This window comes from Neoarius graeffei, chromosome 3 (genome assembly GCF_027579695.1).
Source record: "Neoarius graeffei isolate fNeoGra1 chromosome 3, fNeoGra1.pri, whole genome shotgun sequence".
In the NCBI taxonomy this organism is placed as follows: Eukaryota; Metazoa; Chordata; class Actinopteri; order Siluriformes; family Ariidae; genus Neoarius; species Neoarius graeffei.
In genome coordinates, this window is record NC_083571.1 from 76,867,045 (window position 1) to 76,883,887 (window position 16,843).

A 16,843-nucleotide genomic window follows, 5' to 3' on the forward strand; every position below is an offset into this window, starting at 1 on the left:
GCCTAACAGCTAGTGTCCACTAAAATGAACTAACAAGCAGTGACGACAAGAATTATTATTCACATTCACCAAGTGCCCAAACATTAACCAGCTGTTTAATTCAATGATTTATGGATTACTGTATGCCCATTAACCTTAACTATTTAGCTAGATATTTCACAATAAATTGACTCAAGAGTAGCATAATGAGGCCTTTGCATCTATTATTATTATTATTATTATTATTATTATTATTATTATTATTATTATGTTGTAGTTTCAATGTAGTCAGCTCCTTTGTCTTAGTAGCTTGCAGTATATACTTCATCAAAAAGTGTACATTGGCTGTAGTTTAGCTACTTTAAATTCACTGGCTTGTATCTTGACAAGTTACAACTGCAAAGTACTGTAGCTTCCCCAACACTGTGAAGATACTGTTTTATTATTATAGTCTATTGCCATGCTATCTTACACACACACACACACACACACACACACACACACACACACACACACAGAGCTTATTTGTATGGAGGAGAAGGTCAGGACAAGTAATATCACCATCATTACAGGTATAAAATGTACTTACTGCATGGAATGGATTGCCCTGATCAACTGGGACTTTGAAATCCGCATGGAGCTCATCAAATGCTGTTATCTAAAAAAAAACAAGGAAAAGATCATTAGAAAAAAAGTCACCATATAGTACTACATAATCGTCTTCTTCTTCTTCTTCTTCTTTTGGCTGCTCCCGATTAGGGGTCACCACAGCGGATCTTTCATCTCCATTGCTCCCTGTCTTCCGCATCCTTCTCTACCACACCTGCCACTTTCATGTCCTCTCTCACCACATGCATGTATTTCCTCTTTGGCCTTCCTCATTTTCATTTGCCTGGCAGCTCCATCCTCAACATTCTCCTTCCCACATGCTCTGCATCTCTTCTCAGGATGTGCCCATACCATCTCAGTCTCATCTCTCTTAGCTTAATTCCCAAGCTCTCCACATGTGCTGTCCCTCTGATGTGCTCGTTCCTTATCCTGTCCAACCTTGTCACTCCCATCGCAAACTTTAACATCCTCAACTCCGCCACCTCCAACTTTGCCTCCTGTCTCTCCGTTAAGGGTCCGGTCTCCAATCCATACATCACAGCTGGTCTCACTATTGTCTTATACATCTTACCTTTCACTTTTGCTGGGACTTTCATATCACAAATGACTCCTGAAATCCTTCTCCAACTGCTCCACCCTGCCTGCACTCTCTTTCTCACCTCACTATCACAGACCCCATTTTCCTGCACAGTTGACCCCAGGTACTTGAATTCACCAACTTTCTTTATGTCTACTCCTTGCATCTTCACTACACTCATCCCCATTCTCATTGATGCACATGTATTCTGTTTTGCTACTGCTCACCTTCATTCCTCTTCGTTCCAATGCATACCTCCATCTCTCCAAACCCAACTCAACCTCCTTTCTACTTTCACCACATATCACAATATCATCCGCAAACATCATGTTCCATGGTGACTCTTGCCTCACTTCGTCCGTCAAGCTATCCATCACTACGGCAAACAAGAAAGGACTCAAAGCAGATCCTTGATGGAGTCCCACCTTCACCTTGAACCATTCAGTTGTTCCAACTGCACACCTCACTGCTGTTTCACTGTTCTCATACAGGTCTTGCACCACTCTAATATACTTCTCATTCACTCCACTCTTTCTCATACAATACCATAACTCATCTCTCGGCACTCTGTCATATGCCTTCTCCAGGTCTACAAACACACAATGTAGCTTTCTCTGGCCTTCTCTGTACTTCTCCATTAACATTATTAAAGCAAAAATTGCATCCAACGTGCTCTTCCTTGGCATCAACCCGTACTGCTGTTCACAGATTGCTACCTCTCTTCTCAATCTCGCCTCCAATACCCTTTCCCATAGCTTAATGGTGTGGCTCATCAATTTTATTCCTCTGTAATTACTGCAGCTCTGTACATCTCCCTTATTCTTGTAAATTGGGACTAGCACACTCTTTCTCCATTCATTTGGCATTTTCTCATTCTCTAGGATCTTATTAAACAATCTCGTTAGGAACTCCACAGCCGTCTCACCCAAATATCTCCAAGCCTCAATCGGGATACCATCTGGTCTGACTGCTTTCCCAGTCTTCATTCTTTTCATGGCTGCCCTCACCTCATCAACCAACTCTGCTTCCTGATTTGCTGTCTCCAATGAATCTGACCTTTTCTCTCTTGGATTATCCTCATTTAATAAATCCTCAAAGTACTCTTTCCATCTTCTTAATACACTCTCTTTGTTTGCAAGCACATTTCCATTTACATCTTTCATCACTCTTACCTGCTGTACATCCCTCGCTTCCCTGTTTCTCTGCCTAGCTAGTCTGTACAGGTCTTTCTCTCCTTCTTTGGTCTCTAGTCTTTTGTACAACTCCTGGTATGCATCTGCTTTCACCTTCGCTACCGCTCTTTTTGCCTTCTGTCTCATCTCTCCTGTATAACTGCCTGCTTTCCTCGTCTCTCTGATCATCCCAATTCTTCTTTGCTAGCCTCTTCTCTTTTATAATTTCCTGCACTTCTTTGTTCCACCACCATGTCTCCTTGTCTTCCTTCCTCCTTCCCGATGACCACCCTAGCACCTTCCTTGCTGCCTCTCTTACTAGTACAGCAGTAGTATCCCAATCTTCTGGCAGACTTCCATGGCCACTCAATGCTCGTCTCATTTCTTCCCTAAACTCCTTCTGATGTTCAGCCTCTTTTAGTTTCCACCACTTAATCTTCGGCTCCACTATTTCATGCTTCCTCTTTTTCACTTTCAAGCTCATCCTGCACATGACCACTTGATGTTGTCTAGCTACACTCTTCCCTGCCATCACTTTACAGTCTCCAATCTCCTTCAGGTACCAAATCATGATTACAATGACCTGTTGACCTCACTTGTTTCAAATCACATCATTATTTAATTGTTTTACCTCATTACTCGCCCTACATTTTTGGAATGTGTTGCAGGCCTGAAATGCAGGAATGGGTGTATATTAATAAATGAAATTAAGTTGACCAGACAAAACATGAAATATCTTGGGTTCATACTGTCTGCAATGAAATACAAGTCAAAGTAAATTTAGAAATCATTGCTTTCGTTTTTTATTTGCATTTTCAATACCATCCCAACTTATGTTTATATTATATATTATAGTAATGTCTAGCCTTGTATTAATTGTTACCTTGTGATCATGACCCCCATATGAAGTAAAAAGTCCCTGCTACGTCAGTTTTGTCCTCTTCCCATGCTGTGCAGAGTGTGAGGAAATTGATTCAAGATGCTGAACTGTAGTCCTCTAATCATAAAATATCACCAAATTAATGTGCATGATATTTGTCTGGGGTTATGGTAATTCTAATGTTTGATTCATTCCCATCTGCACCACATTAGACTGTGTTGTTACAACAGACACATGGCTAATTGTGTGTGCCTGCCTGTTGCAGTGTTGCAACTGAACAGGCAGATTATAAATTAAATCTCATAGTTTCAAATTTTGTTATGAATTTCTGAACTTTTTTCATCTTTACAACCTCACGTTGTGGCCAGCTGTTTGGTCTGCCCTGCTTGGATGGATTTGGGTCCAGAGTATCTTGACAAGTGATTACAGAGCTTTGCCCTAACTACAGCATAACAATGATAGAGAGGCTATGAGAATACTGCTGACATTACTTCCCTCTGACAACATGTGGTCACAGCAGGAAGTACAGCAAATTGCAGATATGCTTCCTGCACCCTCGAAGAAGAATAAGCCCCTTAAGTAAAAGTATATACCTTTGCTGATTTGTGGCAGCTGGAACATACAGTGCCCTCCACAATTATTGGCACCCCCATAATCTTGGAAAGATTATTAAAAAGGGTAAGAAAAAAATCCACCTTTTGGTGAAGTCGCTTCATCTCATAGTGAAAACATGAGAAAAATCCAACCTTAAATTGAAATAAATTTATTCAGAGAAAAACAAATCCTTCATTAAGAAATTATTTTCAACAAAAACATATGTGTCACCATTTTTGGCGCCCCTGGAAATTATAGTGAACACAGTGTAACTAAAGCATGCATCCCATTTAAACTGTACACTTTTATTTTTTAGTTGATTGGCATGTGTAGGAACTTTCAAACTGTAATTCATGACTTCCTGATTAACTGGGGAACAAATACAACACAAAAACCAAATGAGGGAGAAATGTGTTTATATATATATATATATATATATATATATATATATATATATATATATATATATATATATATATATAAAGCTACTCACCTAAAAATGTTAGGGCAATAATAAAAAAAAGTAGACACCAACTGGAACTGTTATACACTTGCCTGGAAGAGAACCCAAGTTTATTTTGCCCCCATGTACAGTCAGGAGGATGGCAAGAGAGGCAAATAAATCCCCAAAGATCACTGTTGGTGAATTACAAGAAAAAGTTAAATCTTGGGGTTTCTAAGTCTCCAAACCACCACCAGACGCCACCTCCATGCTAACAGATTATTTGGAAGGTTTGCCAGAAAAAAGCCTTTTCTGTCAGTTAACCACAAACGTAAGCTCCTGAAGTTTGTGAAACTCTCCTACAACTTTGACTGGAACCATGCTCTATGGTCTGATGTAAAATTGTTTTTTTGGTAATAAACACTCAAGGTGGGTTTGGAGTAAAAAGAAGGATGGCTATAATGAAAAGAACCCTATTCCAACTGTAAAATATGGTGGAAGTTCTGTGATGTGGGGCTGTTTTTCCTCCAAAGGCCCTGGAAACCTTGTTAGGGTACATGGCATCATGGATATCCATGAAATACCAAGACATTTTAAATCAAAATCTGGTGGCCTTTGCCAGGAAACTAAAACTGGGTCATTATTGAATCATCCAGTAGGACAATGATCTGAAGCATTTGTCCAAATCAACACAAAAATGGTTCACTGAGCACAGAATCAAGATTCTGCCATGGCCATCTCAGTTGCCTGACCTGAAGCCCATTGAAAACCTGTGAGGAGAGAGCACAAGAGAATGCCTCAGACCCTGGATGATCTGGAGAAACTGTGTAAAGAGGATTGGTCTCAGATGTCCTGCTCTGTATCTCCAACCTTATAAAATGCCATAGGAGAAGACTCAGTGCTCTTTTACTTGCAAAGGGAGGTTGTACAAAGTAATAAATGCAGGGGTACCAATAATTGTGGCACATGTGTTTTTGTTTAACATAATTATTTCTTGATGAGGGATTTGTTTTTCTCTGGATAAATGTATTTCAGTTAAAAGTTGGATTTTTCTCATTTTTTCACTATGAGATGAAGCTACTTCACCAAAAGGTGGATTTTTTCTTACCCTTTTTTACTAATCTTTACAAGAGGTGTCAATAATTGTCAAAGGCACTGTAAATGAGCAGAAGGTTTTGTTGCTGGAAAAACGCAGGTATTGTGAGTTACCTTAGAACCCCTGTAAAACCAGGGTTTCTATATACTCCTTTATCTGGACATTTAACTGTTGTGTGAACAGTCCAAATAGCAGGTGATGAGCCAGACAAAGTGCTTGATTTCATATGCAGAACAACCTTCCCTGCAGAAGAATTCAGCTGCTCTGACCAGCTACCAAAACACAGGCCAAGAGGTTCTACCAACGGGATCTGAGGGATTAATTTGGCCTAAGTTTTCAAGACCAAGCTGGATTTTCCAGAGGCTAGGGCTCAACAGTCAATCACAAAAAAGTCACTTGACTCCCTTGCCAATTGTGCAGTGGAATAAGGCCTCAAATCAGATAGCATGCAAGACTGCTGAATGGAAGACAGAGCTGTCTCAATTTTGTATACAGTCATACAATTTCAAGTTGCCACACACTGTTCATATACTGACTTTCTACATCTGACTGGGATACTAATACTCCAGTAGTGGTATTTATTGTTTCAGTGTTAGCCGAAAGCTCAGTGCCTGCCAGCCATATCACAAAGGCATGTATTTCTAGTTGCAACAAGGGCATGTGCATGCAGCTTGAGGCATTGGTCCAGTGCATGTTTCTCTTTTTTTAGGTGTTCTCTCAGCAAAGAGGAAAACTGTTGTGACAGACACCTCCAAGTTTTGCTATCATATCAATGTCTTTGAAATGACAGTTGTGTGTCTGATGCTGCAAAATCTTCACAGGGTCACACATACTAGTGCAAACAACACCACGGTGTTTTTTTGCATCAACCACTAAAGGGGCATAAAACCTCAAGCAATACTGAGGTGGACAACAAGCTCTATAAGTAGGCAAACACACACCTTCTGTCTCACAAGATGCCTACTTGCCAAGCTGGCGAAGACAGACAGCAGACGTCTTACAGCAGTCCTATCCCCCGGAATTGGCAAATGTACAAGAAAGCAGTTCAGCTATTCAGTTGGCACACAATTGGACAGATATACTGCTGTGTACTTTCTAGCAAAGGCTTGCTGTGACACAAACTTTAAAATTATAGACATGAACTGTGGCTTCAACACTGACTGATTCCAATCCTCATTAAATAAGCACTATTGGTGAGTGCTGTCCTTTGCTGCTTGGTAAGGTGTGCTATCAGGATGTGTGACCTATCCTTGTGAAGACTTTTATATACAGAGTGTTTCAAAAAATTTTATATAATTTCACAATCGGGGCGGCACGGTGGTGTAGTGGTTAGCGCTGTCGCCTCACAGCAAGAAGGTCCTGGGTTCGAGCCCCGGGGCTGGCGAGGGCCTTTCTGTGTGGAGTCTGCATGTTCTCCCCGTGTCCGCGTGGGTTTCCTCCGGGTGCTCTGGTTTCCCCCACAGTCCAAAGACATGCAGGTTAGGTTAACTGGTGACTCTAAATTGAGCGTAGGTGTGAATGTGAGTGTGAATGGTTGTCTGTGTCTATGTGTCAGCCCTGTGATGACCTGGTGACTTGTCCAGGGTGTACCCCGCCTTTCGCCCGTAGTCAGCTGGGATAGGCTCCAGCTTGCCTGCGACCCTGTAGAAGGATAAAGCGGCTAGAGATAATGAGATGAGATGAGAATTTCACAATCTAATAACTTTGCCAATTCTTGTTCAATTGACCCAAATTTTAACAGCATGTGTGGAAATAGGTCAAAATTTCATGTTTCATGTTTTTTGTTTCTTATCATTTTAGGTATAGAAATGCCATTCACTGGAAAAGACGTCTTGTGTGTTAGAGTATGCTCAAACACAGTCGAACAAGACTATGCAGCATGCATAGTCTTGTTCAAGAGAATTCTCTAAAAATTCACCAACTGCAGTGCAAATTTGGACATGGCACAAAAAGTCCAAAGAGGAAGAATGTCTGTGCAGGGCAAACGGATCTGGACGACCACCAGCATCGGAAGAGACGGTCAAGTGGGTTTGCAAATATTGAAAATTTGCGAAATCATTCATGGAATCCACATACCTTTGAATTTCTCATTCAAATTTTGAGGAATAAATCTTATATTGCTCAGTGTTAAGCCTGTTCAGTTTCATTTGCCTGACTACGTAGTTCATGGGATATTTACATTTCAAATAATATAAAAATTTTTTGAAACACCCTGTATTTCCAAAGGAAATGTAAGGAAGTAAAAAAGAGTGTTTTACAACTGTACCATAGTTATATACACTGCAAGGCCACTTGCGTTATTAAGGTTGGGACCTTTTATAAACTACCCACATGGGATCACAGCTACAGTCAGGAGATTGATTCAAGTGGTGCGCCACACTTAGAAATAATATCAGATTTTGCTATCATGGTGTTCCAGCTGTACATCATCACACATCCACCTCACGTATTGATTCGTCATCTCCATTCTTTACTTTGGAACTGGAGGAGATTTTAATTTTAGATTCCCTGTTACACTGCAAGTAATGATTTAGTGTTTTTAACATAATAAAGTTCATATTTTATGTTGGCTCCCTTAAAATTTTGACTTCACTGAAACTCTTATAGTAAGTTAGCACAATGAGGTAATCAATTTAACTCACTATATGAATTTCAATGAACTCAAAATTTTAAGGCAGCCTGGTTGCTACCTTTTTTAAAGTTAAAACAACATTTTTTTAAACAGTATGGTTCATGCATTTTACCATAATATTCTGCATAAATTTGCTTACTTGTGTCTCCCTCTGCTATGGAATACAGAATAACACTGACATTCCCTCTATGCATATGTTGCTTAAATATTCAGAGCATTCCCTGCATTATTCATGATTACCCGTTCTATAATAATTGCATACAAACCCATATTTAAAAAAATAAAATAAAAAAAAGGTCTCTGATGTGGAAAACACAAGTGGCACATCAATAATTGAACAGCTCTCTTTTAAATATTAACAAAGACTGAAACACACTTGAACTGGGTCAGTTTCCTCAGTCTGTTCATGCAAACTGTAATTAATAAGCTGATGAAAAGCTTGATTAATACTTCAATTAGACCCTTTTCAATGCTGTCTAAACTTAAAAATATTAACACATGAGCCCCAAAATGTAGGAAAGTCTTAAAAAACGGCACTAAACAGGCAAAAAAAAAAAGGAAAAAAAGAGTAATACTGAATGGTGTAGCCTATTGAGGTTTTTCACCTGACGTCACAGGGTCACGTGACGCCCCGGTGTCCGCCATTTTGAAGGTCAAGCTAGCTAATGTCAACATCATCATAGCTGGTATGTTACTGTAGCAATGTTTACGTTCAGTCATTTGGATGACTGTTAAAACCTTTCAGTCTCAAGTTTTTCCTTTACTGTATTTACTAGTTTACTGTAATTATGATCCGGCAGCTATTTACACCGGATCCAGTGTAAATAGCTGCCGGAGCGTGCTCCGGCTTGCTCCCCCTCAAATTAAGCAGCGCGCTCCGGCTTGCTCCCGGAGTGCTCCGGCCGAGGTTCCAGAGCGCGCTCCGGCTTGCTCCCGGAGTGCTCAGCAAGCCGGAGCGCGCTGCTTAATTTGAGGGGGAGCAAGTCGGAGCGCGCTCCGGAACCTCGGCCGGAGCACTCCGGGAGCAAGCCGGAGCGCGCTCCGGAACCTCGGCCGGAGCACTCCGGGAGCAAGCCGGAGCGCGCTGCTTAATTTGAGGGGGAGCAAGCCGGAGCGCGCTCCGGCAGCTATTTACACTGGATCCGGTGTAAATAGCTGCCGGATCATAATTACAGTAAACTAGTAAATACAGTAAAGGAAAAACTTGAGACTGAAAGGTTTTAACGGTCATCCAAATGACTGAACATAAACATTGCTACAGTAACATACCAGCTATGATGTTGTTGACATTAGCTAGTGCTAACAGCTAGCTGCTAGTGCACTGCTACAACACAGACACCGACCCTAATAATACAGTTCTTGGTCATTGCCTGGTAACAGCAAATTTATAACGGGCCATGTCTCAACAGGCTAAGAAGTTATTTCAATGACATTTAATAACATTTTGTTTATCCTGAGGACCGAAAGTAAATGAAAATGTGAACAAACTTTAGCTGTAATAAGATGGCGACCACCGGCTCCAGGGACGACACACTGATGTAGGCATGTTACCCAGCCTGACACAAAATATTTGTAGGTATCCAAACTTTTATACGCTTTCAGATCAATACCTGTGTATGGCGATGGGTTTTTAACGACATAGGTATACAGATCATGTGGGCCGAAGTCAGGTAAAGACGAGGGCTTCGTGTACTTCCGTACGTCAGTGAACAATCCTGGTGGAAGCAGATAAACGTCGTTCTCTAAGCCTGCTAACCTCAATTTTTGCAAATACCTCTCCCTCTGCTCGCCCTGTAAATGCCCTACGTTGCTGGATAGTGAAGGTGTTTTCTGCATCTCGCTCCTTTTTCTTTTATGTTTTTCATTTGTCGCCTTCCTCGCATTCAAACTGATTCGAGCCGTGACGTCCAAAATGGCAGCCTCACATGACTTGGTCACGTGGGTGAAAAACCTCAATACAATTGTCTATGTTAGGCTTTATTTTTTTTACAGGCATACGTAGAATGCCTAATTAATTGGTTCTTCCAACACAATCTTTATCAGCCTACTAATATGCCATGCCTTATATTTCCCCTTCTTGTGTTCTATCTGTTCTTTAGGACAGCTGATTTTTATATTAACTCACTGCATTTGTCACACATATTCTCCATCTAGAGAATTTAACTGAATCATTGTTGATCAGATCAGATCTTTTCAACAGTCTAGCATTAAAAAATACACATAAGAGCATAAGGATAAAGAAATCTGAATTAACAGCATGTGAGCTTTGATCAACAGTCAGAGCTGTTTAGGTCACTGGCTTTACAGTTATTACAACATGAGTTTTTCATATTCTTCCAATGGAACATAGTAATAGGCCTATAACGGGACCATAAACTATGCATTTATGCCACTTAACACCTGACAAATGTCAGGAATTGGTCTTCAATCGGTAATGAGATCAAATCTTTGTATAATTATGTGCTTACAAATAATACAAATTCACAAACCCTTTTGTGCCTTAATGTAGTTATTATTATTATTATTATTATTATTATTATTATTATTATTGATACAATCATTTATTGAAGATGTACTAGAAGAAAAGTAAAGCCAATTATAATGTGTACATGTGCAGTCTTATCTGCTGTGTCAGTTACAGTGGGGCAAAAAAGTATTTAGTCAGCCACCAATTGTGCAAGTTCTCCCACTTAAAAAAATGAGAGAGGCCTGTAATTTTCATCATAGGTACACTTCAACTATGAGAGACAGAATGGGGGGAAAGAATCCAGGAAATCACAATGTAGGATTTTTAATGAATTAATTGGTAAATTCCTTGGTAAAATAAGTATTTGGTCACCTACAAACAAGCAAGATTTCTGGCTCTCACAGGCCTGTAACTTCTTCTTTAAGAGGCTCCTCTGTCCTCCACTCGTTACCTGTATTAATGGCACCTGTTTGAACTCATTATCAGTATAAAAGACACCTGTCCACAACCTCAAACAGTCACACTCCAAACTCCACTATGGCCAAGACCAAAGAGCTGTCAAAGGACACCAGAAACAAAATTGTAGACCTGCACCAGGCTGGGAAGACTGAATCTGCAATAGGTAAGCAGCTTGGTATGAAGAAATCAACTGTGGGAGCAATTATTAGAAAATGGAAGACATACAAGACCACTGATAATCTCCCTCGATCTGGGGCTCCATGCAAGATCTCACCCCGTGGGGTCAAAATGATCCCAAGAACGGTGAGCAAAAATCCCAGAACCACATGCGGGGACCTGCAGAGAGCTGGGACCAAAGTAACAAAGGCTACCATCAGTAACACACTACGCTGCCAGGGACTCAAATCCTGCAGTGCCAGACGTGTCCCCCTGTTTAAGCCAGTACATGTCCAGGCCCGTCTGAAGTTTGCTAGAGAGCGTTTGGATGATCCAGAAGAGGATTGGGAGAATGTCATATGGTCAGATGAAACCAAAACAGAACTTTTTGGTAAAAACTCAACTTATCATGTTTGGAGGAGAAAGAATGCTGAGTTGCATCCAAAGAACACCATACCTACTGTGAAGCATGGGGGTGGAAACATCATGCTTTGGGGCTGTTTTTCTGCAAAGGGACCAGGATGACTGATCCGGGTAAAGGAAAGAATGAATGGGGCCATGTATCGTGAGATTTTGAGTGAAAACCTCCTTCCATCAGCAAGGGCATTGAAGATGAAATGTGGCTGGGTCTTTCAGCATGACAATGATCCCAAACACACCGCCCGGCAATGAAGGAGTGGCTTCGTAAGAAGCATTTCAAGGTCCTGGAGTGGTCTAGCCAGTCTCCAGATCTCAACCCCATAGAAAATCTTTGGAGGGAGTTGAAAGTCCGTGTTGCCCAGTGACAGCCCCAAAACACCACTGCTCTAGAGGAGATCTGCATGGAGGAATGGGCCAAAATACCAGCAACAGTGTGTGAAAACCTTGTGAAGACTTACAGAAAACGTTAAGTGAAGACTTACAGAAAATGACCTCTGTCATTGCCAACAAAGGGTATATAACAAAGTATTGAGACGAACTTTTGTTATTGACCAAATACTTATTTTCCACCATAATTTGCAAATAAATTATTTAAAAATCAGACAATGTGATTTTCTGGATTTTTTTTTTTCATTTTGTCTCTCATAGTTGAGGTATACCTATGATGAAAATTACAGGCCTCTCTCATCTTTTTAAGTGGGAGAACTTGCACAATTGGTGACTGACTAAATACTTTTTTGCCCCACTGTACTGTATGTCGAAGCTTGAAGACAATAACATGATAAACAGGTTGCTCGCTCTCCTCAAGTCAACAATAAAACATACTGTCTCAGCAAAATGCCTCCCTCAGATTGCGCTGATCTGTGTCTTCAGAAATAATAAAACTAATAAGAATTCCTGTGATGGGGGTTCTCCATAAGGCACTGACCCACATAATGCATTCGTTTATTTGCTCTAATTTGCATGATTTTGCAAAAAGTAGTACACAAATTGACACACTTTACTAGGTTTCCCGAATACATACTTACATGTACTGGTCATTTGATCAGGTACACCTATCATATAGGTTACTCTGTAAGTGTGCTCTTCAGCTGCTATGTACAATTTATCAACAACCCCAGTGAAAAGGAAGCATGACTGACTACTTCAAAAGACACAAAATACAAAAAATCCTGAAAATGCATGGGCACTTTGGGTCCAGTCCATAGCCAACTCTTCAGAAGCAGCACAACAGTACAGTGTCTTGCAAAAGTATTAATCCCCCTTAGTGTTTGTCCTGTTTTGTTACATTACAAGATGGAATTAAAATGGATTTTTGGAGGGTTAGCACCATTTGATTTACGCAACATGTCTACCACTTTAAAGGTGAAAATTGTTGTTTCACTGTGACACAAACAATAATTAAGATAAAAAAACAGAAATCTGGAGTGTGCATGGGTATTCACCCCCTTTTGTATGAAACCCCTAAATCAGAGCTCCATCCATCCATCCATTATCTGTAGCCGCTTATCCTGTTCTACAGGGTTGCAGGCAAGCTGGAGCCTGTCCCAGCTGACTATGGGCAAGAGGCGGGATACACCCTGGACAAGTCACTAGGTTATCTCAGGGCTGATACAGAGACAAACAACCATTCACACTCACATTCACACCTACGGTCAATTTAGAACCACCAATTAACCTAACCTGCAGGTCTCTGGACTGGGGGGAAAACCGGAGCACCTGGAGGAAACCCACGCAGACACAGGGAGAACATGCAAACTCCACACAGAAAGGCCCTCGCTGGCCGCTGGGCTCGAACCCAGGACCTTCTTGCTGTGAGGTGACAGTGCTAACCACTACACCACCATGCTACCCCCTAAATCAGAGCTCTTCTAACCAATTCACTTCATAAGTCACATAATTAGTTGATTAAGATCCACTTGTGTGCAATCAAAGTGTCACATGATCTATCACATGATGTCGGTATAAATCAACCTGTTCTGAAAGGACCCTGACTCTGCAACGCTACTAAGCAAGCAACATGAGAACCAAGGAGCACTCCAACAGGTCAGAGACAAAGTTTTGAAGAAATATAGATCAGGGCTGGGTTATAAAAAATATTCCAAACTTTGAATATCCCACGGAGCACCATGAAATCCATTATAGCAAAATGGAAAGAATGCTGTATGTCACCACTACAAACCTGACAAGAGAAGGCCGCCCACCAAAACTCACAGACCAGGTAAGGAATGCATTAATCAGAGAAGCAACAAAGACACCAAAGTTAACACTGAAGGAGCTGCAAAGATCCACAGCAGAGATGGGATTATCTGTCCATAGGACCACTTTAAGCCATACATTCCACAGAGCAGGGCTTGATGAAAGAGTGGCCAGAAAAAAAGTAATTGCTGAAGAAAACACGTTTGGAGTTTGCTCAACATGTGGCAAGCTCCCCAAACACATGGAAGAAGATTCTCTGGTCAGATGAGACTAACATTGATCTTTTTGGCCATCATGGGAGTGCCATGTGTGGCGCAAACCCAACACCCTGAGATCACCTATCCTACAGTGAAGCGTGGTGGTGGCAGCATCATGCTGTGGGGATATTTTTCATCTGCAGGGACAGAAAAGTTGGTCAGGATTGAAGGAAAGATGGATGGCACTAAATACAGGGCAATTCTGAAAGAAAACCTGTTTGAATTGGCCAGAGGTTTGAGACCGGGACAAACGTTCACGTTCCAACAGGATAATAACCCTAAACATACTACTAAAACTACTGGAGTGGTTTAAAGGGAAACATTTAAATGCCTTGGAATGGCCTAATCACCTCAATCCAATTGAAAATCTGTGGCATAACTTGAAGATTGGTGTACACCAACACAACCCATCCAACTTGAAGGAAATGGACCAGTTTTGCCTTGAGGAATTGGCAAAAATTCCAGTGGCTAGATGTGCTAAGCTAATAGAGACATACCCCAAGAGAATTGCAGCTGTAATTGCAGCAAAAGATGGCTCTACAAAGTATTGACTTTGGGGGGTGAATACCTATGTATGCACACGTCAGATTTCTGTTTTTTCATCTTAATTATTGTTTGTGTCACAATAAAACAACAATTTTTCACCTTTAAAGTTGTATGCATTTTGTGTAAATCAAATGGTGCTAACTCCCCAAAAATCCATTTTAATTACAGTTTATAATGGAACAAAACAGGACAAACACCAAGGGGGATGAATATTTTTGCAAGACACTGAAAGGTGCTAAAGAATAGATTTTGTCAAGTTGATCAGACTTCTTAAAAAATAGCAATAAAAAAAGTGTGTTTAAATAAGATTAACAGCTGCATACATAGAAAACATAATTTGAAGGTCTGTTTCCACTGATTGCTTAAGGGCTAACAGAGAAATAAACTTCTCATTCAAAATCCATAAAGAAAGTGATACTGTATGTATACTGTGACACCACATACGGATTTAATGGGCTATAGCCATCATTTGGGAAGCTTTATTGGCCCCACTGTGGTTATAAGACACTTAATCATTAACACTCATTAAGCATTTTAACATTTTAGTCTTAGTGTGGTATAATAATTCAATCCAAACATGGGTTAGAAGGACAGACAAATGATCACACAGTGAACTACTGTACTGGATATCATTTTTGTGAATAAGATTTTCTGTAGTTGAGTGATAATTGTAATGTTTTTAATGCTATAATTTTATGATATGCTATGATGAGCATGCAGAATAGAACAAAAAATTCGACCGTGCTTTTGCTGCAAATCACTGAGTCAAAGAAAAAAAATTACAATAATCCCCATTAAGATGAATCACTTTTACATTAGCTGCCATGAGAAAACAAACTCAGGATGAATGAGTGAGTGAGCTAGAGATGGCAATATGATATGTATGCTCTGTGCAAAGATTACAGGAACAGAGAAAACCCCAAACAAGCTGGCGAGAAATAAAAAAGTGAAATAATTATGTATTTTAGGTGCTTTTTTGAATTATTATTTTTGGGAATTCAAGTCATGATAACATAATTTCCCAGGGAAGTCCTGTTTTATACAATATCTCATTGATCAGCTCTGTTTATCAGTGTAACTGATTGCATTTGCGTTTACATTGCATCATATTATTCTCCACTAAAATATAAATGGTTCAAACAAATAGGCTAAGCACAAGTTATCATAAGTTAAGGTATAATCTGAATCCTCATGCACTAATGTATATATAGAAGGATATATATCTGCTATTAGATAGAAATGAGTCATTAAAAAAGTATTGCAAAGGTAACTAATGCATCTATTAAACATAGACTGAAATGATGCTCCTATTTGAGCATGAGATGCAAATACTTACATGCCAGATGGCGAAGAAGATGAGGGAAGCACAGAGGACGAGAGAAAGCATGTAACAAAAGGCAGCGAACGTGAACATTATTGATTCCGATTTTAATTTCCAAACACGGCGTCAGAAAAGAAAAGGAAAGAAAAGATGGGAAAGAAAGCGCTTTACGCTTCGAGTGCGTGCCAGGATCTAAACATCTTCATCCAGACCAGCGACACGTCTCCTCCGATCCTCTAATCACTGGGCGGATTTTTATTTTAAATAGACTTTGTGATGTCAAAAATAAAATTCCATGATTGTAATCTCACGCACACTGCAGTGAAGAGAGAAGATCAAAGCATCGTGCGGGTTTCCTGGCTGCGTGAACACACTGAGCGTCTGTTTGCTGTGGAAGAGAGAATACTGAGAGAGAGAGAGAGAGAGAGAGAGAGAGAGAGAGAGAGAGAGATCCGGACCTCTCTGCCCCTCTTCCTCACACCTTTGGTTCAGGAGGATGGGGCTGAATTAAACAGGTGGATGTTTGTCCAGGTCTTCAGCAGCTCATCTGTCCTAACATTGTTTTGTGTGCTGTTTTGTGATCAAACGACTGAAGTTGGTCCTTTCCAAATTACATTTCCAACTTAAATGATTGTAACTCATTTGAAATTATTGTTAAATGGGAGATGGATTACCAAAGAACCAAAGGCCTTTCCTTTCCTGGGTACGTACTCCATACCTTGGCGCCATCTTGTGGATAGACTAGAATTTGAAATGTCACATTATTTATCTCATCTCATCTCATCTCATTATCTCTAGCCGCTTTATCCTGTTCTACAGGGTCGCAGGCAAGCTGGAGCCTATCCCAGCTGACTACGGGCGAAAGGCGGGGTACACCCTGGACAAGTCGCCAGGTCATCACAGGGCTGACACATAGACACAGACAACCATTCACACTCACATTCACACCTACGCTCAATTTAGAGTCACCAGTTAACCTAACCTTTGGACCGTGGAGGAAACCGGAGCACCCAGAGGAAACCCACGCGGACACAGGG

At 40.6% G+C, this 16,843-nt stretch overlaps 1 protein-coding gene across 1 annotated transcript in view; it reads right to left on the minus strand.

The window, feature by feature from the left end:
- Positions 1 to 16,141, minus strand: part of cnih3 (cornichon family AMPA receptor auxiliary protein 3) — a 163,961-nt gene extending 147,820 nt beyond the window's left edge. The window contains exons 1-2 of the mRNA XM_060916029.1: positions 15,822 to 16,141; positions 569 to 637 (exon numbers count right to left, since the gene is read on the minus strand). Coding sequence (XP_060772012.1) covers positions 569 to 637; positions 15,822 to 15,899 — 147 coding nt within the window. The 5' untranslated portion in view covers positions 15,900 to 16,141. The remainder of the gene's footprint in view (positions 1 to 568; positions 638 to 15,821) is intronic.
- Positions 16,142 to 16,843: the final 702 nt, after the last annotated feature.